General features: G+C 30.6%; 7 protein-coding genes across 7 annotated transcripts; 2 read left to right on the top strand and 5 right to left on the bottom strand.

Annotated features, from left to right (window-relative positions):
• Positions 1 to 214: 214 nt before the first annotated feature.
• On the bottom strand, positions 215 to 808 carry BX663DRAFT_580587 (uncharacterized protein; the record flags this gene model as incomplete). Its single annotated transcript, XM_051532191.1, has 1 exon — positions 215 to 808. A coding segment is annotated over one exon (594 nt), but the record flags the coding sequence as incomplete, so codon positions are not given.
• An 8,783-nt stretch (positions 809 to 9,591) lies between these two features.
• On the bottom strand, positions 9,592 to 11,445 carry BX663DRAFT_555716 (catalase; the record flags this gene model as incomplete). The annotated part of the gene is made up of 7 exons (XM_051531649.1): positions 9,592 to 10,191; positions 10,267 to 10,697; positions 10,754 to 10,819; positions 10,884 to 11,048; positions 11,111 to 11,182; positions 11,257 to 11,291; positions 11,360 to 11,445. The coding sequence occupies 7 exons, from the start codon at positions 11,443 to 11,445 to the stop codon at positions 9,592 to 9,594; spliced, it is 1,455 nt and encodes a 484-aa protein (XP_051378654.1).
• Positions 11,446 to 12,459: 1,014 nt separating this feature from the next.
• Positions 12,460 to 13,720, bottom strand: BX663DRAFT_442662 (uncharacterized protein; the record flags this gene model as incomplete). The annotated part of the gene is made up of 2 exons (XM_051523524.1): positions 12,460 to 12,812; positions 12,895 to 13,720. The coding sequence occupies 2 exons, from the start codon at positions 13,718 to 13,720 to the stop codon at positions 12,460 to 12,462; spliced, it is 1,179 nt and encodes a 392-aa protein (XP_051378653.1).
• A 4,653-nt stretch (positions 13,721 to 18,373) lies between these two features.
• BX663DRAFT_524333 (uncharacterized protein) lies at positions 18,374 to 20,164 on the top strand. Its single transcript, XM_051529623.1, has 5 exons — positions 18,374 to 18,513; positions 18,581 to 18,622; positions 18,716 to 19,464; positions 19,528 to 19,779; positions 19,851 to 20,164. Exons 1-4 carry the CDS (start codon positions 18,435 to 18,437, stop codon positions 19,774 to 19,776), a joined length of 1,119 nt encoding a protein of 372 aa, XP_051378652.1. The 5' UTR covers positions 18,374 to 18,434; the 3' UTR covers positions 19,777 to 19,779; positions 19,851 to 20,164.
• Positions 19,769 to 20,700, bottom strand: BX663DRAFT_442760 (mitochondrial PGP phosphatase-domain-containing protein; the record flags this gene model as incomplete). Its single annotated transcript, XM_051523536.1, has 5 exons — positions 19,769 to 19,879; positions 19,932 to 20,199; positions 20,241 to 20,338; positions 20,409 to 20,527; positions 20,610 to 20,700. 5 exons carry the CDS (start codon positions 20,698 to 20,700, stop codon positions 19,769 to 19,771), a joined length of 687 nt encoding a protein of 228 aa, XP_051378651.1.
• Positions 20,701 to 20,790: 90 nt separating this feature from the next.
• BX663DRAFT_524324 (uncharacterized protein) lies at positions 20,791 to 22,543 on the top strand. The gene is made up of 5 exons (XM_051529622.1): positions 20,791 to 21,077; positions 21,151 to 21,286; positions 21,345 to 21,439; positions 21,516 to 21,953; positions 22,038 to 22,543. Exons 1-5 carry the CDS (start codon positions 20,826 to 20,828, stop codon positions 22,098 to 22,100), a joined length of 984 nt encoding a protein of 327 aa, XP_051378649.1. The 5' UTR covers positions 20,791 to 20,825; the 3' UTR covers positions 22,101 to 22,543.
• BX663DRAFT_401354 (uncharacterized protein) lies at positions 22,156 to 22,530 on the bottom strand (the record flags this gene model as incomplete). The annotated part of the gene is made up of 3 exons (XM_051522216.1): positions 22,156 to 22,204; positions 22,268 to 22,379; positions 22,449 to 22,530. Coding segments are annotated over 3 exons (243 nt in total), but the record flags the coding sequence as incomplete, so codon positions are not given.
• Positions 22,544 to 22,893: the final 350 nt, after the last annotated feature.

Genomic DNA, 22,893 nt, shown 5'->3' with positions numbered 1-22,893 from the left:
CTCTTCGCAAGGAAGCAGGTAAAGCACGTTTGAATATAGTGGCAGTTCTAATGTCATCTTCCCATTTAGCTGCACGACGGATTCGTTGGAAACGATCAGTAAAGGCTTCAATGGATTCATTTTGCTGCATTTTAAGTGATAAGAGTTTATCCATGTTATCAATTTCTTGTGCTACGTCTTGTGAAGCGTAAGTGTTAATTACAATTGATCGTACTTCTTTCCAGGTTAATGAGCGCCCCTTCAGAGTTTCGTTGAACCACGATCGCTGATCACGATTCATCCTAATTGGCATGAGACGACCCCAACTATGATCCAAGCTTAATCCATTAGAGTCAACCACAAGTGCAAATGTGTCCAGTAAGTCTTCAACTGATCCTTGGATATCAGAGTCCTTTTTCCATACGTTGCCTTGCCATTGCCAGAAAGGAAGGTCAGTTGGTATGAGATGAGAATCTCTTGGACTTGGAGTAATTTGGGTAGATGAAGGAATGAATGGTTTAGGGGAACAATAAATTTGAACCTCATCTAAGAATTTGATACATCCCGTTATACGATTTGCTTCGTCTTGTAAAGCAGCCAATTTTTCAGGAGCAATATTATTGGCGACACCGCGGGCAAGTTCTTGTGATAACTTTCTAAGAGTTTCCCGTAAGTGTTCTATAGCATCCTCGTTGGAACCAGAGTCATCTTGAATATTAGAGTTAGATGAGTCCTTCATCAAGATATCATCTTCATTCTTGTCATTGAAAGCAGCACCAGTAGAGTCTTGAATACTAATTGAGTTATCTTTTTCTTGAGAAGCAGACATGATAAGTGGATAGGTAGGTTTTGTATAAATAAAAAGTTTAAAAGGAATTCGTTGAAAAAAATGTGATATTTCTTTTAAAATATCAAATAAAAATATTAGAAAATAAAAATAATAATAAGACAAAAGAGTCAACGAGACCGAACAATAGTTCTAAAGTCAATTATTTTATTTATGAATTTAAACTGATGGGGTATTTATAAGAATTGTTAAAGAGGTCTGAGGATAGGATGTGAATCAGAAAAGTATTAGTTACGACCGAATTAGGTATATTGTTGACAACAAAGTGTTAGTGATTTTAATATTATTAGATGGAGCGGATCAAGAGAGAGTTAGGATAGAATTTCTTAAATGAATTTATGATCCGCATGTTTAATCATGAAACATGACATTATAAGTCAGCTCATGACAATGATATCAAACTTAATGTAGAAGAATTATGTAATCGTCTCAAGATTACCGATACTACCTTAAAGTTACGTTATTTTAAAAGAGCTTTACGTAAAGATATTCAATATGAACTTGACCGTCTGCCTCCTAAGGATACTTCTTGGCTAGGAATAACTGAAGAAGCTAAAAGATTAGAAAAGATTCATGAAAAACATGGTGTCATTAGCTATAACGGTATAATAAATAATAATCCGCGTAACACTAACTCTGTATCTTCTTTCAAACATAGTCAATCTAGTGTAGTATCTTCTGATAGTTCAAGTGAAATTAAATCTACATTAAAGGACCTTTGTACAGCTATGGAAAAATTAAACTTCTCTATTTCTGGGCAATCCACTTCAAGTAATTATAGTAATGTCTCTACCGGAAGAAGAAATAATTTTAATCAAGGATATCATAATGAAAACAATCAAAATATAAATAAATACAATAATAATATTAGGTGCTATATCTGTGGTATGATGGGTCACAAGGCTTTTGGCTGTCCTCAAAAACCTTTCAAGAATAATAATCAATCTCAAGAACAGGGAAAAGAATTGGGACAGCAGTAGGTGAACGTGCTACTGTTGTCCAATCTATAACAAATGACGTTCCTAATAATTGTAATCAAAACATTAATGAAGAAAACAAGAAAAACATCAATTCTCAACCTAAAGTTAATTATATTAATATTATTCCTGAAGACAAAAATAAAGAATATCCAATGCCTGTATACGCCGTAGAAAAGCACCCTATTTCTACAGCTGGTGAACCCTCTAACGAAAGAAGTAAAAGAAGAAGACAAAATATTCTTTCAAATTCTAATCCTGATCCTCTTACAAATAACAATGTGGAAAATCCTATTCAAGCTGCAACCTCTAATCCAATTCAAGACTTGGATAATGTTTCACATATTGCTGTATCTGGGGCTAAACCAAAGATAAAAAAATTGAGAGCACCTCCTAGGAAAATACCAATCTATCCTACAAGAAAAGGTGGAATATGGGAAGAGTTAGATCAGTTGAAATCTACTGTCTCAGTTAAGGATCGGGTACTGTATGACAAACAGGCTCAAAGGGATCTCCGTGATGGTCTACGTTTTATCATGGGTAGAAAACCTAAAAATAACAAGAATATAAGAAATAAGGGCAAAGAAAAAGAAATAATCAATTCTAATATAAATAATCAGAACAATCGTATGGAAATCAATGCTATTACACACTTAAATGAAGTTGAATCTGATACACAAGAATTATATGAAAGTGAATCTGAATCTGATGATTTTACATCTACGGTGTCCTCTACTTCTGATGGAGAAGGTGGTAATAGTGATACTAAATTATATTATGAATCCGATAGTGATGATACAATCTATAATTATCCTTATGATATTAACAGAATTAAAAGGTCTACGCCATTCAAAGGTTTAACTCTAATCAAAAATCGTCCCATCCCCAATACTGTGTTTGACTCTGGTGCAGCTGTTTCTCTTATCTCAAGAAAGTTAGCTCAAGAATTAAAGCTGTTACCTAATGGTGATTCTCTACCTATTGCAAGTATTGATTGTAAGAAGGATTCCAATCATTGTTGCAGCAATAATAAAAGATCTGATGTAACTATTAATGTCCCTGTTCGAGTTGCTGGAAAATTACGTCCCGAGCATATGGTCATTAGTGATGACTGTGAACCGGATACTTTTATCTTGGGTATGACATGGTTCCGTAACTATGGTATCAAGCAGGATCTGAAAGAAGGTATTATTGAAATTCCCACTAAAAATGGAAGATCAGTTTATCTACAAGGATCCAGTACTATTAATGATGAAACTCCTACTTGTGATATATACTCTGTGAGCATACGTGTATCAAACAAAGTTAATGTACCAGAAGATCAAATAGAAATATGCACCTTAAAGATAAATGATACGGGTCAAGAAATATCTAAAGTACCAGCTCAACTAACAAGTTATAGTGATGAAATACCAGGTATAAATGATGAAGTTGACAAGAATTATGAAAATTTACAAGTCGAAAAGAAGGAAAAAGAAGGAAATGAAATACCTGAACCTATCCGACTATTATTGGAAAAATATAGTCATTGTTTTGCTGAAAATTCTGGTCTAGGAAGGGTAGACTCCACTTATGCACATGTAATAGAACTTGAAGATCCCAATTTAACAATAAGAACAAAACCTTACAGATTTACTTGGGAAGAAGATGAACATTTACGTCAAGAATTGCAAGATATGTTAAATAATGGTTTAATAAGACCATCTAAAGGAAAATGGACAAGTCCAATATTTTTGTTCAAAAGAAAGATAAAGGTTTGCGTTTAGTAGTTGACTTCCGTAAACTGAATAAAAACACCAAAAAGACTGCATTTCCTCTACCTCACATCAATGAATTATTAGACTCTTTTGGAGGGGCTAAGGTATTTACTACTTTGGATGCGGCTTCTGGCTACTGGCAAGTACCCCTAGCAGAAGAATCAATTGAGAAGACTGGTTTTATAACAAAGATGGGAACTTATGAATTTTTGGTTATGCCTTTTGGTTTGGCTACTGCTACAGATACATATCAAAGAATGATGACTTCGTTATTAAATCCTTATATTGGTAAATTTGTCTTAGTTTTCGTTGATGACATTATTATATATTCTAGCAATGTACAAGAACATTTGGTACATCTCCAGAAGGTTTTTGAAGTATGTAACTCTGCCAATCTCAGACTTAAGCTCTCAAAATGTCATTTCTTGCAAGATAAGGTAGAATATTTAGGACATGAAGTTTCCGCTAAAGGTGTTGCTCCTTCTAATACGAATGTTTCTAAAATTTTGAAATTAAAATCTCCTTCTGATACTAGTGAAGTTCGATCCCTCTTAGGTACTACCAATTACTACAGAAGATATATTCCTAACTATGCAGACCTAATGGAACCAATTACTAAATTATTAAAGAAGAATTGTCAATTCAAGTGGGGGAGCGAACAAGAAGAAGCCTTAAATAAAGTGAAAATTATGTTAACAAATCCACCAATATTAGCTTATCCTGATAGAAATCAAATTCAAATATTAACTACTGATGCTTCTGGAATTGGTTTGGGTGCTATTCTTTCTCAATCTCCTGATGGTAGTGAAGAAGGTGAACAAGTCATAGCATATGCATCTAAGTGCTTAAGTCAATCTCAACGTAATTGGGATTCAGTACACGCTGAAGCCTATGCTGTCGTTTGGGGAATTCGTTATTTTCGACACTATTTGGCTGGTAACAACGATTTATACTATATACTGATAATTCTGCCGTCAGCTTCATACTAAACAATGATAAGGCTAATCCTAAGGTCAGTCGATGGGCAGCAGCTCTAATGGAATATAATTATACTATCAAGCATAAACCAGGAAAGAAGAATCCTGCAGATGCACTCTCTCGTCTCTGAAAAGGAAAATATAATAGTAGTCTCTCATCAAAAAAAAAAAATAGTTATTCTGATTCTATCAAAACAAAAAAATATATCAAGATCTGTTAAACTTACTTTTGAATACACAAGATACTCTCATGGAATATCCATTATACGTTGCAATTTATTTATATATCACTCGGGGAACATATCCTATAAACTCTGATACAGTTAACAAGAAAAGAATTTATAACAAGTCCAGAAAATATTTGGCTCATAAAGGGAAACTCTATAGAAAAATTCCTATTGATACTTCTAATGGTTCAACTGAATATACTATGGGTAGGGAAATTTTACATGAAGCAAACATTGAAGATATAATTTCAAAGGTGCATCGTGAAGGTCACTTTGGGATAAAGAATACTTGGGAACGCCTATCTGTATCATATGAAGGTAAAAATATGTATCAAAAGATAGTCGATATAGTTAGAGCTTGTGATGTTTGTCAAAAACGAAAGATTGTACCAAGAAAAAGAACTGTCAAAATGAAACCAATACCGACCCCGTCACGACCATTTTTCATGATTGGATTAGATGCCGTTGGACCAATGGATACTACTCCTACTGGCAATCGTTTTATGTTAGTTTGTATTGATTATTTAACACGTTGGCCTATTGCTGCTCCATGTAAGGACATTACTGCTAAAACTGCTGAAGAATTTCTTAATAATCATGTTTTCCAATTTCATGGTGTACCTACATATTTATTGACTGATCGTGGTTCTTCTTTCAAGGCGGATTATATTGATTTTATATTAAAGAAATTAGAATGTAGACATTTAACAACTACAGCTTATCGACCTCAATCAAATGGATTAGTGGAAAGATTGAATCAAACCTTAGTACAAACTATAGCAAAAATTAGAATGGATGATAAAATTAAGAAACCTTGGGATGCTTATGTTAATAATGCTTTATTCTGTTTACGCACTATGGTCAATGATTCGACAGGATATACTCCTTCAATGCTATTATATGGTTATGAAATAAGAACACCTAGTTTGTGGTCTCCTCCTAAATATGATTATGTAGAAGGTCAAATTCATGAAGAAATCAAACGTAGGTCATTAGAAATATCAAATGTTATGAAATTATTAAGAGAAGAAGCGGTTGCAAATTCAATGAAAAAGAAAGAAAAGATGAAAGCAAGATATGATAAAGAAATAACTGAAACTATGCAGTTCAAGGTGGGAGATAAGGTCTTATTGAAAAATCACGTCCCTCAGGATAAATTTGCTGAAAAATGGATTGGTCCTATGGTCGTAGTTAAGGTTAACAAAAATTCAACATATCATCTTATGGGTCCTAATTCTAGAAGATTAGATGGTGCTGTCAATGGAAATTATCTTTTACCCTATAGAGAACACTCAAGAATGGTACCTTGTGTAAGAGAAGCTAAGAAATATCAATTAGTCGAAGAATGGTTAGCAAGAAGCTGAAATTTTGATTAAGTGGGGGAGGTTTGTTACGTGTTGTGGTAGATTTAGTTATAATCTCAAAATTTCAGCCAATCAGAATATAGGAATTCTCTTAGATAAGCCAGGTATTACATAATATTTGCTTGGACGGACTTTAAATATCTATTTATCTTCGTGGGGTTATCCCTGTCTTAAAAATGAATATATAATGAAGAATATTTTGATAAAAAAAAAAAGAGACGACTTTTGAACAGCAATCAATTTTTTTTAAGAAAAAGAACTTTTGGAACAAGGATTAATATTTTAAATAAAAGAAAATAAAAACATAAAATAAAAATATTTTCTTGCAGACTAACAAAACACTTAAGGATTCGAACCTTCCTTAATTTTCCTTTCACATAAGTATTTACTTATCATTTGTGTCCAGTTCATTAGCAACGAAGTAGATACACAGCCAATAGAAGTGGAATATAATCTGCCGTTCAGAATAAATAGACTGAATAAGAGAAGATTTAAACCATCAGTAAAGGAGTCCGACGTGAGAAAGAAGAAGTCGAAGTTATGCATGATTTGTGAAGATAGAAAACGTCGGCATAATCAATTGACAACATGAGAAAATCAAGAAGACAACACTTATGCATCTTTACTACAATCACGATTTTCCCTGTTGTCATATAAACTTTATTTTGTAGCAAAATTAATATAAATATCGAAAAATAATTGATTTTAAATAAAGACAATCAATAAATATTATAAAAACTTAATTATATTCTTTGTTATTTTTTGTTTAATACCGTCTAAAGTTTTACTCTTTTGTATCTCAAGAAGTCAAGAAACGACATTTGATGAAAATTTTTATTTACCTCACATATAACATCATAAATAAAAGCAGTCACAACGGAAAAACTATTATCAGCTAAGATATACCTTTAATAGGTTATGTTTAAAATATAGGTAAAATTTTAAAGTTCATATATTTATTAATTTTTACTCTAAAATGTTCAAATAAAAAATATATTATACATTATACATTATATTATTTCAATTATAGATAAAAAGAAATACATGTTTACTGCAAATATTCATGTTTGTTGTGTATTTAATGATGTATTACATAATATCTGTCATGAGCTGACTTATAATGTCATGTTTCTTGATTAAACAAGCCGATCAAGGAATTCTATCAAGATTTCCTTGAATCTCTCTTGATCCACTTTATCAAATAATATTAAAACTTCTAACACTTCATTATATTTAACATATCTTATTCTGTCTTCTTTTTTTTATCTCTACCTTATCAACAACTCTCGACAATTAAATGGAAGTAGTAAGTTAATGCCATGGAGAATTTGTCTACGATCATATACGACAACATCACAAACGAAAGGGAAGCAATCCACCATTATTTTTTTTAACTGATTTGTTATCACTACAGAAATAATCAGTACTCATCAAAAGCTACGCTTTATTAGAAAAATTACTCACCTGACAAATTAGAGGACATTGGCATGATTTGTGCATAAACCGCTATAATCGATAATAACTAAACATATCTTTTGAGTAGAAGAGGATATAACATTAATCATATGTATACAAAAAATAATGAAATTGATACTTTTAAATTCACATGGAAATATACACATATAATACCTTGGGTGTTGTCATGAATATTTTATAATTTAGCTAATGCTTCAACGTTGCCTTTAACATCCCTTGAAGCGATATCGCTACTGGCTTCAGATGAATATGATACATAACATTGATCAGCTTTATATCTATCATATAAATTGTCCACCATCTTTTGAATATTTTTATCTCTATAATTTGCATGTCCAACAGACTTGCGAACATATCCAATCAAAAGAAAATCTTTTTTTCAAATTTTACAAATGCTGTTGATAGTTGGCCAATCTAGATATAACATTTTTTGCAATTATTTCCACAATACAACAAAACAAAACAAAAAGTAAGTGGATGCTCACAAAAAAAAAAAAAAAAAAAAAAAAAAAACAGTTTTAAGATTACCATGAAATTCAGGCTTTAAAACGTATCAATCTCTTTTACGCGCAGAGGCTCCTGATTGTTGTCTTTTTCTGGAAAAAGTTACTTATGTGTAATTTACTTTCGATTTGGTCCATTAAGTGAACTGAGTTTCTGTTTCAAATTTGTTGGTATATAACCTTACAATTTTAAATATATCTTCGACACAGACAGCTTTCAGTTCATAATTTTCATTGTTGGCCATATTGAGGTGATAAAAATTGCATTCACAAATTGTGAAAATTGTGAATCACTTCCTAAATTATAGATATTAAAAATGTTATGAACAAGTTTTTAATTTACTTACTTAGCAGTATATTGTTCTCGGCTTCATTGGTTTTTGAAGGAGCTGGTGAAATATATATATTTTTTTTTGTAGGTGAAGGGATCATAGCTGTCTAATTTGCTTCTTGCTTTTGTGACATTGTTGGGTGTAAATTCCAAACATAATGCGTAATCACGAGAAACATTCATTTTTAATTGAAAAGGAAATAGTTTACCTCCTTTTTTTTTTTTTTTTACAGGCTCACACCAGTTTACCTTTTTTTCAGACTTATCCTAGCTTACCTATTAATCTAATCCAGTTATAAGAGTATTTATATATTTTGTGTATAAGGATGATGATAAATTATATCTGATGGCGCAACCATGGAAGAGAATAACAGTTTAATTAGAAATATTCATGTCTTTTGTTTACTTTGAGTAAAATCAATTATTACGCGTATTTTTATTATTCTTAGTTTACCCCAGTTTAACTTATAAAGTTACTTTTATAAATTTATATTCAGCAGAACAATAATAGAAGAAGATATATTTTTTGTTGTAGGATTTTATGAATTATTTTTTTTCATGCAGAGGTAAATATACTTAATATCTATGTGATTAGAATTATCATAGAAATGCGCTATATTTATTATATTATGACTATTTATTTTATTAAATTAAGTCACAAACCTCACAACCATGATAGCTACATCGTTGAGTATTGCCAACCAGAATGACTGTGAATAGCATTTAGCAATCACATCATCATAGTACTGCCATGCTAATTTAAAACTATTGTGGTGAATTCTAGCAAAAAGAAATTACTAATGACTAAAACGAATGATATTTGAGGAATTTAACTATGTCAAATAGTATAGTACTCTGGAGTTTAATTAAGTAGAATCAAAGTCATATCTTAAATGTTTAATTTAAATTGTCTACTGCCATATCCTTTAGATTAAATATTCCTAATTTAAGATCAAGATATCAATAAAAGCTTCTAATCAAAAAAGAACTCTTGTAGTAATTCAATAAGAAATTTTTCGTGAAATATATTTCAGTAAGCATAAACAATAGATCTTATTAAAAAAAAAAGAATAACTTTCACATATAAAATATTCATTAAGATAGATAATAATAATAAAGAATTTTCATAGTAAAAATGATCAATATATGTTACTTAGGCTTTAGAACTCAAAGTTAAAATAGCTTCTTCAATACGCTGACCATATTCAAGATCTGCTCGCTTAAAATGACCAATTTGACGTTCTTGGATATGTTTTTTAGCATTCTTAAGATGGCCTGCAATATTATTAATCAAATCAGTTTTTTCTTCAGCCGACAAAAGACGATATAAATTGCCTGCCTGTACAAAGTCGTTGTCATTTAATTCGTATGTAAAACGGCCTGTTAAGCCTTGAACTTCTTCAGCAGTAAAAGTAGTAGCGGCAATATTAGTTTGGTATGGGCCACCAGAAGAATTAGGCTCATAGTTAGGAGCTGATCCGCCATTGCCTAACACAGACATAAAGCCATCACGTTGATGATTAGAGACACGTGAATGAGGCTGATTAATAGGGATTTGTGCGTAATTAACACCAAGACGATGGCGATGTGTATCTGGATAAGAGAAAAGACGACCTTGTAACATACGGTCGGGAGAAACATCAATACCAGGTACAATATGAGAAGGGGAGAAAGCAACTTGTTCTGTTTCAGCAAAGTAGTTTTCAGGATTTCGATTCAGCGTCAATTTACCAACAGGTTGAAGAGGATAATCCTAAAGAGATATATTTCATTTTTTTTATGATAAGTTTTTTTTTTTTTTTCATTTTTATATATAACATTAATATACCTTATGGGGCCAAACTTTAGTAACATCAAAAGGATTAAAACGATACGTTTTTGCATCTTCAGGATCCATAACCTGAATATATACAGACCATGAAGGGTATTCACCGCGCTCTATAGCATTAAATAGGTCACGAGTAGCATAATCAGGGTCAGAACCGGCTAGTTCACCAGCCTTTTTTGCCTTCAAATTCTTAATACCCTGATCTGTTTTGAAATGCCATTTGACGTACTTAAAGTTACCATTATCATCAACAAGTTTTAAGGTATGGGACGAATAACCATTAAGATGGCGGTAACCATCAGGTGTACCACGATTAGAAAAGAGAATTGTAACCTGATGAATGGATTCCGGTACAAGAGAAAGAAAATCCCAAAAAGCATCAGGATCAACGCAATTAGTTTGAGGATTTCTCTTTTGAGTGTGAATAAAGTCTACGAGTAAATATTGTTAATTTTTTTTTAGTTATTTTATACATGCTGTCAAATACCTGGAAATTTGGAGGGATCACGAATAAAAAAAACAGGAGTATTATTACCCACCATATCCCAGTTACCTAAATAAAATCATTATGCAATTATTATTTTTTCTTCTTCTTCTCTTTTACCCTATTTATTTACCTTCTTCAGTATAGAACTTGATAGCAAAACCACGAGGATCACGGGCAGTATCAGCACTACCTTTCTCTCCACCTACAGTAGAAAAGCGAAGAAATACAGGAGTCTTCTTACCAATATGACTTAAAAATTTGGCCTTTGTAAGATGTCTAACATCATGAGTAACCTCTATTTGGAATTAAAAACGATTGCATTAAAAAAAAAATCATAATCCGTATCTTTTATCATACCAAAGAAACCATGAGCACCAGCACCTTTAGCATGAACAACACGTTCAGGAATACGTTCCCTATCAAAATGAGCTAAAAATAAATGATAAATTGTTAACATACAATATACAAAATTCAGAAAGTAATTTGATAAAGCATCTATTTACCAAGTTTGTCAATTAAATGAAAGTCTTGAATAAGGCTATACATAATCAATGTTAAAAGTACAAATTAATAATTGGCTTAATACAAATACAATAAGTAGATTACATAGGGCCCCACTGACCAGCAGTTTGAGAAGTTTGATTATTTTCAACAGGATTACCGTTGGAAGTAGTTAAAATATTCTTTGACATAATGAAGAGAAGGGGATATTTTATTTTATTTTAAAGTAACTTTTTAAAAATTAAAGAAAAAAAGAGAATTTCTTTTGAAGAGTTTTGCTTTCGTCTATTTATTTGTTTTTAATAAGTGTGTGAAATGACTAGTTTTATTGTAACATTAGCCAGTCATTTACAAGTAAACTTTAATATGGTAGATGGGGTAAAGATATAAATATGATTCTAATTGCTCCAATCAAACTATATTCAATAGCTTAATCATCATCACAGTCACTGTGCTACATGTTTTCATAAATATACTAATAAACTTTACATACAACAGCATAATCATAAATATACTAAATTTATATGCAGTGGCAATAGTCTTGTTCTCATATGCTTATTAACATTACAAAGTTTTTTTTGTCTATGATAATAAGAAAATAGATACAAAAATAAATATTATTTATATCATTATCTTTTTTATTACAGATACTTTTAACCGACAAGCACTCTACTATTATTTACTAAATTAATAGTATAGTGCAAACACTTTCTTTTTTTTTAATACTTCCGAATTATATCATTGATCATTCTTTCTCTCTCCTTTGATTTTACTGTAGGCTAGCATCTGTCTGATTATTCTATTAAATACATCATCTAAAGTTTGAAATCATCAAGCATAGCATTGCTAATACATATTTTCGCACTTTTTTTTTTTTTTTTTTTTTGTTCGTTTAACACTAGAAACAAGACAATAAATAGATACAAATCTCTAGAATTATAAGCATGATTATCTGACTATTGCTAACTAGAATATGTATACATATAGTGTTATATTATAACCACTAAGGAAAATGGTTTTGTATAAAAGTAGCTACTGTATAGCAATTTTTTTTTTCTTTAAGAATAAAGGCAAAACTAATATATACGTATACATGTATATATATATATGTGTGTGTGTGCGTATAATAAACACTTATTGTCTATATCTATGGGTATTTATAGTTATTAATATTTAAAATAATGGGTTATTATTATTTTAATTTTTTATTGAATTAGATTTTGTATACGCTCTGTTATTGTATGAATACGATCTGGATTTGATTGGACCCAGTTTCGAAGTTTTGAAAGGCCTTTTTGCATATATTCAGCTGCGGATGAGGCTTTAGATAATACTTCAGTTTCATCTGTTGCTTTTAAACATGTAATATCAAATTTACTGTCATAAGTCTCGTATCGTACATTTACTAGGCCAATAACTTGTCCTTTGATATCTGGAATAGGATTGAAAGGAAGCTTAAGGTCTATTTGACAAATACCTTCACTTTCATCAGTGACAAGAAGGGTTTGGTGCCATAACTTTCGACCATTCAAGTGCTCTAATGTTGCTGTTCCAATTTCTATATAAATATGTATACATTTAGGAAGTAAATTATTAAATCCATACTATATATGTGTGTGTATAAATATATGTAAGCTTACGTAATATTAAAATAACAAGATCAAAATCAGAAATCGTATCTTGATGACGGATATCTTTACATTCAGTTAAAAATCTTGGTATATATGTATTTGTGATATTAATATTAGGAACTGGTTCCCATCGAGTCATACGTGTAGTCTTTAAATCGAGTCCTAAATATTTTTTATTTTTTGGTTGATATGGCATCACAAAGAAGATCTTGTATCGATTCCCTTCTACAATATCAAGATGATTTAATTCATTTGCATTTGACAATAATAAGGTTGCCCAATGTCGATTAGAGAGAGAATTAGAGTCACATATACGAATTTTAAAATAGCCTGAAACCCGTCGATCTTCAAAACTCCTTGGTTCACTTAAAGTCCTATCTAAATGGGGTGTATTGCTTGTCCTTTGATCAGTTCTAAAGTTTGGAATTGATATGCAACTACTTTGTCTATGAAGGCCACCATAGTGACCATATCCATGCGCCATACGCCGGACTTCTTCTTCTTCTTTTGCAGTTCGTGTTACAATTGTGCCATTAGGCAATGATTCGCTGTAAAGAATTGGCATTTTTCTACAGACAACTATATCAAGTGCAGGCACAAGACCACCATCATCGAATATCGTAGGAAGTGTTCTTATAATGAGCTTTTTCTTTTGATACCCTAATTTAGTATCCCATCGAGCAGGTAAGCAACCATTCGTAGTTATGGAAAGCATAGTACTATTATCTTTAATGCTTAACGGTGATTGAGCGACTCTATCGCCAATAATTTGTGCTCCACATATAGAAAGTTTATATCCAATCTTTAGTCTCTTTTTTTCAATAGCCTGTTCCATTCTCTTATCAATACAAGCTGGTACCTGATACCAGCCATCAGATAAAATTAATTGAAACTTATTTGCTATACAAAAATATTAATACGACTACCTAGCTATCTCTCTCCCTATTTCTTTTCTTTTTTTTTCAATTTCTTATTCTTACAAGTATTATAATAAGAAGAGGATTTTATCTCTATAATATCTGATATAAATAAAACCATATGTTTTACGGATATATCATCTTGCTCCAAAATTTTCTTCAAAACAGGTCGATGACCTAGATTAATTTCTCGTTCATATCTATACAGTAATTGATCTAATACTTTTTGTGAATTCCAATCATTTTTAAAGATATCAGGATAAGATCTAATCAAACATGCAATTTTCCAAACGATTAACCCATAATGATTTTCAACCCATGCAGATGATATACGATTAGATAAAGCGCCTGCATTTATCATACTCTTTTCTGCTTCTTTCCATCCCCAGTTCCCTTCAAACATATATTTTTTAGCATTGGAAGCTGACATGTAAATCACAGAAATAGGTCTACGAAAAAAAAAAGGAGAATAAGTAAACAATAATCGAATTAATACAAATAAAACAAAATTACATATTCTTAGCCAAAAGTTCTTCTTTACTATATTGTAAAGGCTTTCCTAAAGATGAAAGCAAAGACCTATTATTGGGGACTTGAATAAAAAAAAAAATCAATATAATTATCTTTACAATGTGATTATCATAATAAACCCTACTGTTTAAATCAAAAACTGGTAAGCTTTTTGTCTTGCTTGTACTTTTATTTTTAATAGCAGCTTTTGTTAGTTCTATATTTGAATGAATAATTGGTGATTTAAATGGCTTGTTCTGTTTCATCATTGTAGAAACACGTTTATTATATTTAGATACAGATGGTATATTTGTCTTATCACTAAGCTTCATTAGGGTATCATTGTTTCCTTTTTTTAAAGGTCTATTATCAGGTATAATTGGAGAGTTAGAAGTACTAGAAATAGGGTTTGATTTAATATCATTTTGTGAAAGCTGATCTGTTGTAGGAGAGGATGTTGCTGAGTCTTTCTCAAATATCGCAATTGCTTGTCTCTTTGCCATATTCGAAACTTCAACTCCTTTTCTATTATTGCCCATTTGAAAACCACCATACTGGTTTAAAATGTTTTCATATTTAGAATGTCTATCAAGAGGCTCATCAAGAGGTCTTTTTTTATGTGACATTTGTGTATTCTTTATTACTGAATCATTCACATCAGTTTCTTTAAATAGCTCAGTTGCAAGTTGTATGCCTCTTTCACTAAAGGTAGTCAGTGGTTCTTCAAGTTTGTTATCTGATTTAGTACTATCTTTAGTCTCTTCCTCGATTTCTTTAAATAAAGCAATAGCTTTTTGTTTAGATTTTTCTGATATGGGCTTTATAGCTTTTCCAGAAGCTGTTGTAAATCCAATTAATGGTGGACTAGCTTCTTTAGATTGAGTTTTATTTGCTGTTTCATCAGTATCTTGAAGAATAGCTAGTGCTCGTAATTTTGCTTCTTCAGAAATTGGCTTCAGTGGTTTTCCAGAAGCAGTTGAGAATCCACTAAAACTTGGCGCATCATTTGTCATTATATCTTCACTGTGATTATCCATCAAAATTTCTATTGCTTTCTGTTTTGCAGTTTCTGAAGGAGGTTTTATTGCTTTGTTAGAAGCAGTTTTAAACATAGGCATATTATTAGATTTATTATCATCTTGCTCTTGTTGTATACTAGAATCAAGACTGTTATTGTTGGTAGCTTCTTTTTCTATACTTGAAAATAGATTGATGTCAAAATCGCTCCACATATTATCATCTTGAGAATCATGAAAGTATCCTTTTTCTTCAACAGTTCTATTTTCACTGTTAGCATTATCTAAATTATTTAAATGAATATGACTAATTAATATATAAAAATAGGGTTATAATATATATGTATGTATATATATGTATTTATTAGTAATAATACAAACCTAATAATGATATTTTTTCATGATGTTCATTAGTTGAAATCTCATTTAGAGCAGCATTCTTACTTTTTTCGGTCTTCACTTTAAATGGTATTTCAAATAATTCATCGAGAAATACATCAAAGGCAGCTTTAGATGATGAAAAGCTAGTTAATATATCACTGTCTATCTCACTATTTGTCTGATAATCATCATCCTAAAGGTATTAAATCAAGTTATTATAAATAAATGTGTATAGTATAAGCTGATTATCTGATCAATTACATTGTGCCTCATTCTTGCATTATTTTCAGCATTTTCTAAATTTTCGAATAATATATCTTGAAGGCTTGGTGTAAAGTCATCCCATTCATCATCAAGGTCATCAGAGTTCAATTGAGACATCGAATTAACAAAAAACCATGAATAGAAATAAAGGCTGTCAGAAAAAGATAAATTAAAACAATGCTTAATTTTTACGTGAAGACTACGAATTGTGACTGTTAGATCCTGCAGTAAATTATGAAAATCTTTTTATTGGGAAAATTGACAGATGTGCATATTGCATTACAGTCCAAGAGAATAGCTTGGTCCAATAAAAAAAAATCATTTGTCGTTTTTAAAAAGAAGTGAGACGGTCATTTCCAAAATGGGACATTATGTGAAAACGAGACATTTTGAAAATGGGACACTAAGTATGAAGCAAGGTACTTAAAACACTCACTTAAAGCAGCACTTAATACATCAAACAAAAAGAAATAAAAGTGAACATCAAGCTTATACTTTGCCATTTAATAAGATTTTTATCCTTTTTTTTTTTTTTTACAAACATTTTTCACAGTTTAAGCATCTCTACCAGAATGATAGAGAATGTCGTATCCATTTCTCACAATATTCCTTACTGATATGTACTGACGCATTGCGGATACGCTCAGTGATTTTTTCATTCTTTCTGACTGAGGAAAGATCATTGTTTACTACCATTTTCAGCTTGGACCAGAATCCTTCGACTGGAATTAAGAAATCTATATCAAAAGTATCTTCCCTATATTATTCATAAATATAAACAAACGAGATCTCATTATTTGGTTTCAAGAGAAATAACCGAACCGGCTAGATCGAGCATGAATGATTTAACTTTTGTTAGAGTAAGTTAACTGAGATTAATTCTCAATCAGGGCAAAGACTAGGAGAGCTCAAACAAAATAACTTTAATCTTTTTATGGAAAATATTCTTCTTTCATTCTGTTCCTGTCGTGAAGTAACTCGTTCTCCACAAGATATAAAATAAGGATCCATTTTGTACTTCTTCTCTAATTCTCAATCAAATGCATTCTTATTTAATTTCTTCATTTTATAAAGTTTTCACAAATTTATTCTGTCTTCTTTTTTTATCTCCACCTTATCAACACCAAGCTATTTTCTTTGACTGTAATCAGTACCAAAAAAAAGACAACACTACTTTTATTCCATATCAGTAGCTGCTACTATTGTTTATATGTTGTCTCGCCTCTTTTGAGCACTATCAACTACTTCCCCTCTATGCTGACTACTGATATTGATCCACTCTAACTGTTTCTATTTCCTAATCATCATTTATATTTATACACACATATATGTATGTATATACATATATATATAAATAAATATATATATATATATATATATTTGGTTTTAGATGCTTCTTACCCTATATATTCGTACATATTATGATGAGCAGTTTTCTCTTTAGGGACGTCGCTTCAATATCTTTTTTTTTTAATCTACTGTTTACACTATTACTGTCTCTTGTGGTAAGTTGCACAACAAAAGAGTCAAAAAAAAGGAGACAGGAGGATATGATACTACCATCACATTCCTAAAGAATAAGAAGAAGACAAAAAAATTATTAAAAATTAGGAAATTCGTCAGATACCATCGTAGTCATGTAAACCGCCATCATACTTTTGGATATGGAGTTTATTAGAAAAATATCATCACCCTTAGAGTAGTTCGATTACACAGCCTCATTTAAGGTAAAATGTGCTGCGAATTCTGGAACGGTAAAAATTCCTATTATCGGCGTTTTAATGTTAGATGAATGATAATGAGTAGCGAAAAAAATTTTCTTTCTCCTATTAGCCAATCATATAGTTTAATTCTTGTGACTTGACAAATGTATGCCATAATTATTGAAATTATATTTTTTTATTTTTTAAAATTTGTTTGCATTACTTCAGTTTTCTAAATAAAATAGAATAGCTTTAAGGTGATGACAGATTATCCATCTTTATCAGTTTCTTCTTGTTTATTTTTTTTGCTGATTATTGCCGTTATAATGTTAAGAATAAAGACGTATTATAACAAATTATACCAAATATTTTATGCCGTAGTCAGTTAAATCTTAGAATGTAGTAACCTATATCTTGGATAAATTTGTTGCACCTTATACAAATTTATTATATCTGTTGGTCGAAGAAAGTTTGTTGATTCAAGAGAATGTAATTGTATGCTAAGCTATAAACAAAATCTAAGTAATCTTTGCCAACTAGAAAACCTGAATTATTTCAAAATTAAGAGGGAAACTAAGGTTTTTAAATCATTATACTTATTTTTTTTTTTTTTTTTTTTTTAATTATGTGACTTTTTAACAGTAAATCATGAAATAGAAATTACTGCTAACACTTTTCTCTCTTTCTCTCTCTCCTTTTTTTTTTTTCTTTTTATTAAAAAAAATATCACGCTTATTTTTGTATAAACGTTATACCTTATGAAACCTATATCAACTCGCTTAAGAAATAAAAATAAGAAATATTCAAGTGCATCACCCGTAAGAGAATTATCTCAAGGTAAAAGCTTATTCTTATAAAATTAACATTTGATCATTTAATACTAATGAACGTTTTTTTTATATAGATTCAACAAAAAGAGAAGATTTATCTTCAGAAATATCAACAAGTATATTTATATTTAAAAAGTGTTTTAATATTTAAAAAAAAAAAGAAATAACTCATCCCCTCCCCCTTTTTTTTTTTCTAATACTATATTCAGCAACTTATTCACTAGAAGATAATGTGTCATTCTCACCGAGATCGGATCCAGACATTTATTTAGATGAATTACGATCACCATTATCATTTATAAGAGGATCAGAAGAAGATAAAAATAACTTTTTAAAAGAGGAAAGCGATAGAATGGTCCAAAACTTTGGTAAAAGGTTCAAGTCAAATGCAAAATTATCCACTTTTTATAGCGCCCAGGTAGCTGCACCAGTTCCATCAAAACGTACTCGGCATCGTACAACTGACACTACCACTACAGCTACAGCTACAAAAACAATTTCAGCAAAGAGAGTCAAATTTATTCATACTAATAACCAACAAAGCGATGATGCAAACAAAAATACATCTAGAACGAAAAAGTCTAATAATTCAACTCTTGCTAGTCAAAGCGATGATAATGACGAAGCACTTGTACCTTTGCCATTAAGCAAAAAATTACCTAAAGAAGCTCAAATGTCAGCTAAGGAAAAGGAAAGAGAATATTGGAGACGACAACGTCGAGCATTTGTTTACAGTCGATTTTTGTCAAACGATGAAGGAGCAAAGGTAGCTGGAACAGTATATAGTAATATATACATTAGCTCTACAAATCGTATGGTTATTTCATTTCAAGGTAATCTCAGTAATTTTCGCACTAAATTAAGACGCACTATAACAAAGTTTAAATGGACATTTAATATCACTAAAGAGAGATTATTAAATGAAGAACAACGACTATCAGAGCAAGTATTAGAACAGGTAATTTAAATAAATAAATAAATAAAAATACATTATTAACATAAATACACACATATATAAAAGTTGAATCAAGATACAATAAATACAATTTGGGGGCATTGGATTGCTGAACCCTATGTAGATATAAAATCATTTTATGCCAACAAAGAATCAATCAAGTTACTAAAGGAGATCACTGTTAAGCTTGCAATTATTTTTTTCAAAGAGAAATTTCATATTTTAACACTAAATGAATCACGCGTAGAAATGAAAAAAATCGATTTATTATCCAGAACGCTTATATTACCAGATCCAAAAGAATTGGCTACTTAACAGGTATGGTATAGTTCTTATCAATAGAAATAGAATGGTGTGGTGGCGCTTTAACATTCATTTTTTGTAAAAAGCTTATTAAACGATACTCGAAGCGTCTAATCTATATGTACATATTAGCATGAATAAATAATTCTATAATCCATCCAACTTACCATTAAAGCCATTTTATTATCACCTTCTTCTGTAATTATCTTCTTTGTCCATATTGTTAAATTTCCATTGCAATTACCGTATACTATATCTGTCAGAATACGATCACCTACAAATGCTATTTGACTTGATGAAATGGGACTAAAATAGTTTGTTAAATATTGCCCACCAGATGGCTTCTTTTCTTTATGTCGTAAAACAGATACGCCTAATGATTTCTCCAAATGCTGGGCTTGTATTGACAATAGTAAAAAAAGGGGGGGAAAAGGACTGTTTATATCATCTCATTATGTACTCTAACTTTCTATTACTTATCTTTATAATCAATATCATCTTCTGTACCGGCTGAGTTAGATACAATTATCACATTTTCTTTTGAGAAAGTTTTTATACAATTATCCCAGGCATTCTTTTTTTTTTTTTATACATATTTGAGGTTTCAGAATAAAATGCAGACATTTTCATTTTTTTTTTATTACCTTAAAGGGCGGGTTAATGGTTGATACATAAGGTGCAGTTAAACAATTGTCTTTATCGAAACCAATGGCTTTTATATTGCCAATCTTTTTCAAATTTGAAAACTGAATGTGCCGAATGTCTAAATGTCAAGGAAAAGAAGAAGAAGAAGAAAAAAGGTAAGCATTACTATAACGTTTCAAATCATGTTATTTATCTATTACCGTCAACAATAATGTGAGGCATAGCTAAGCTTGGATTCCATAATAAGCGAAAAGCATTAACAATGCCTGATAAGTTCAAGCTTTGGACCATGCTTGTAGAGCAAGAAACAAAAACAAAAAAAAAAAGTGCGGGATTGAATTTAGTCTTTTTCTTTTTATTTTTAATTTATTTTATTTTATTTTTAATATTTTTTTTTGCTTTCACATTTATTATAAATGACTTTGTCTAATTGGACATCCGTCATTATTGCATCAAGTGTAATTATTACACTTACTATTATTAGTGATTATGTTTATAAGAAAATGACTCGTATACCTTTAAAACCTTCGGGAAAGCATTGCTTTATTACAGGTGGAAGTACAGGTTTAGGAAAAGCCTTAGCTATTGAACTTGTGAAAGAAGGTGCAGATGTTTGCATTGTTGCTAGAAGGGTACCTGAATTAGAGTCAGCAGTCGAAGAAATTAAGGTATTTTTTATTTATAAACTGTTATCAATTTTGATTATTTATAGTTGCATTTTTTTTTTTTGACTTGTTTTAGACTAATTGCATTACTGAAAATCAAAAAGTTATCTATGTAAGTGCTGATGTCACTAACCAAAAGGACGTTATTCGCGCATTTGATGAAGCCAAGATTAAGATGGGACGAGACCCTGAATTTGTTTGTGCCTGTGCTGGTAAGCCATAAAATTTCTATGTTGAATGATATTCAATTTATTTATGCAACAAACATAGGTGCTTCATATCCCAAATTTTTCCTTGATCATACTTTGGAGGATTTTGAAAAACTAACAAACTTGAATTATCTTGGTCAAGCTTATGTTGCACATGTAAGATTCTAATAGATTTGTAGTGAAAAAATTTTATTAAACACAAAAAAAAAAAAAAAAAAACTGATTATGATAGCAAGCTGCTCAACGTATGAGAGATTCAAATATCAAAGATGGCAAGATTGTATTTATTTCATCTATGTTGGGGATGCTTAGTTTTGCAGGATGGTCAACTTATTCACCTACAAAATATGCTATTCGTGGTTTAGCAGATACACTTCGCAATGAGTTAAAGAGATATAACATTGGTGTCCATATCTTCTTCCCCGGTGGTATCGAATCTCCTGGATTTGATGTTGAAAATCTGACAAAGCCAGAAGTCACGAAAATTATTGAGGGAGCAAATACACCTCAAACAAGTACTGAATGTGCCAAGTCTTTAATGAAAGGCTTACAGAAAGGAGAATATATGATTGTAACAGATATTCTAAGTGAAGTACTTCGATGCGTTGTGAGAGGCATTAGTCCTACAAATAATTTGGTACTTGATTATATCTTTGCAACAGTGGGTCAGGTAATTTAAAATATGTATAAATATACATGTATATATCTCTTTATTTAATTATACAATTTATAATGGTCACAATTACTGTTTTAGCCTATTGGTTCTGCGTATGCATTATATATGGATTATATTGTTAAAACCGCAAAATACAATTAAATCTCTTCACGTTGACGAGCTTACTTTAGATTCCATTTATTGGTTCATCTTTGTGTAAATCAGCAAATCCCAAGTTTTTCATGTCATCTTTATCCATTAATCCACTATAATAAAATCAAATTTTGTTATAAACAGGAATCAATAAATACTAAGAAAAAGAACTTTACTTGTCCATACGACATTGAAGATAGGCTTCCGAAAATTGTCTGCATAAACCATTATTATGCTTGTTTTCTTTCAGACATTTCATAAATTCCAACACAAAAAGTTTACATTCACCTTGCATAAAAAAAAATAAAATAAGAGTCAAAGCAAAAAAGTAAAACGTTTTATTGAAAAAGAAAATACCATCGTGATCTAAAGGAAAGCTTCCTCTCAATGGTGGTTTTCCTGGTGAAGATTCAACATTAGGGGTTCTTCCGAAACTCATTTTTTTTTAAAACAGCAAGGGGAAAAATATTGAGCTTTTTTTTTTTTTTTTTTTTAACATAACAAAAATTCATGTTCCGAAATACATTTCAATGAGCGAAAAAAATGTCAAAAATAAGGATCACCTCATTCTAAAGAAGAGACTTATTGCCGCAAATACGATTAAAGGAACTTGTTTATTCTTCTTTTTCTTTTTCTTAAAAAAAAATATAAAATAATAATAACTAATAAGCACATAATAGCAATTGAATTATACTCTATTGCTCTAGTCAGTTCCATGATAATAATAATAAAAAAAAAGTAATAGAGACTTCTTAGGTGTTAAGAGGGGAAAAAAAAAGGCAGAAGAAAAAAAGAAGACAAT

This window comes from Cokeromyces recurvatus (genome assembly GCF_025118155.1).
Source record: "Cokeromyces recurvatus strain NRRL 2243 chromosome Unknown BX663scaffold_38, whole genome shotgun sequence".
NCBI classification, from domain to species: domain Eukaryota; kingdom Fungi; phylum Mucoromycota; class Mucoromycetes; order Mucorales; family Mucoraceae; genus Cokeromyces; species Cokeromyces recurvatus.
Note: the sequence above shows the minus strand (reverse complement) of the source record. Positions and strands in the feature narration are given on the sequence as shown.

What these genes read in the sequence shown, in the direction of transcription:
- BX663DRAFT_524333 (XM_051529623.1), top strand. Translation starts at nt 18,435, where the DNA reads ATGAAACCTATATCAACTCGCTTAAGAAATAAAAATAAGAAATATTCA. An exon ending in CGTAAGAGAATTATCTCAAG is followed by an intron (nt 18,514 to 18,580) that starts GTAAAAGCTTAT and finishes TTTTTTATATAG; the next exon opens with ATTCAACAAAAAGAGAAGAT. An exon ending in ATCTTCAGAAATATCAACAA is followed by an intron (nt 18,623 to 18,715) that starts GTATATTTATAT and finishes TACTATATTCAG; the next exon opens with CAACTTATTCACTAGAAGAT.
- BX663DRAFT_524324 (XM_051529622.1), top strand. Translation starts at nt 20,826, where the DNA reads ATGACTTTGTCTAATTGGACATCCGTCATTATTGCATCAAGTGTAATT. An exon ending in CAGCAGTCGAAGAAATTAAG is followed by an intron (nt 21,078 to 21,150) that starts GTATTTTTTATT and finishes GACTTGTTTTAG; the next exon opens with ACTAATTGCATTACTGAAAA. An exon ending in TCTTTGCAACAGTGGGTCAG is followed by an intron (nt 21,954 to 22,037) that starts GTAATTTAAAAT and finishes TTACTGTTTTAG; the next exon opens with CCTATTGGTTCTGCGTATGC.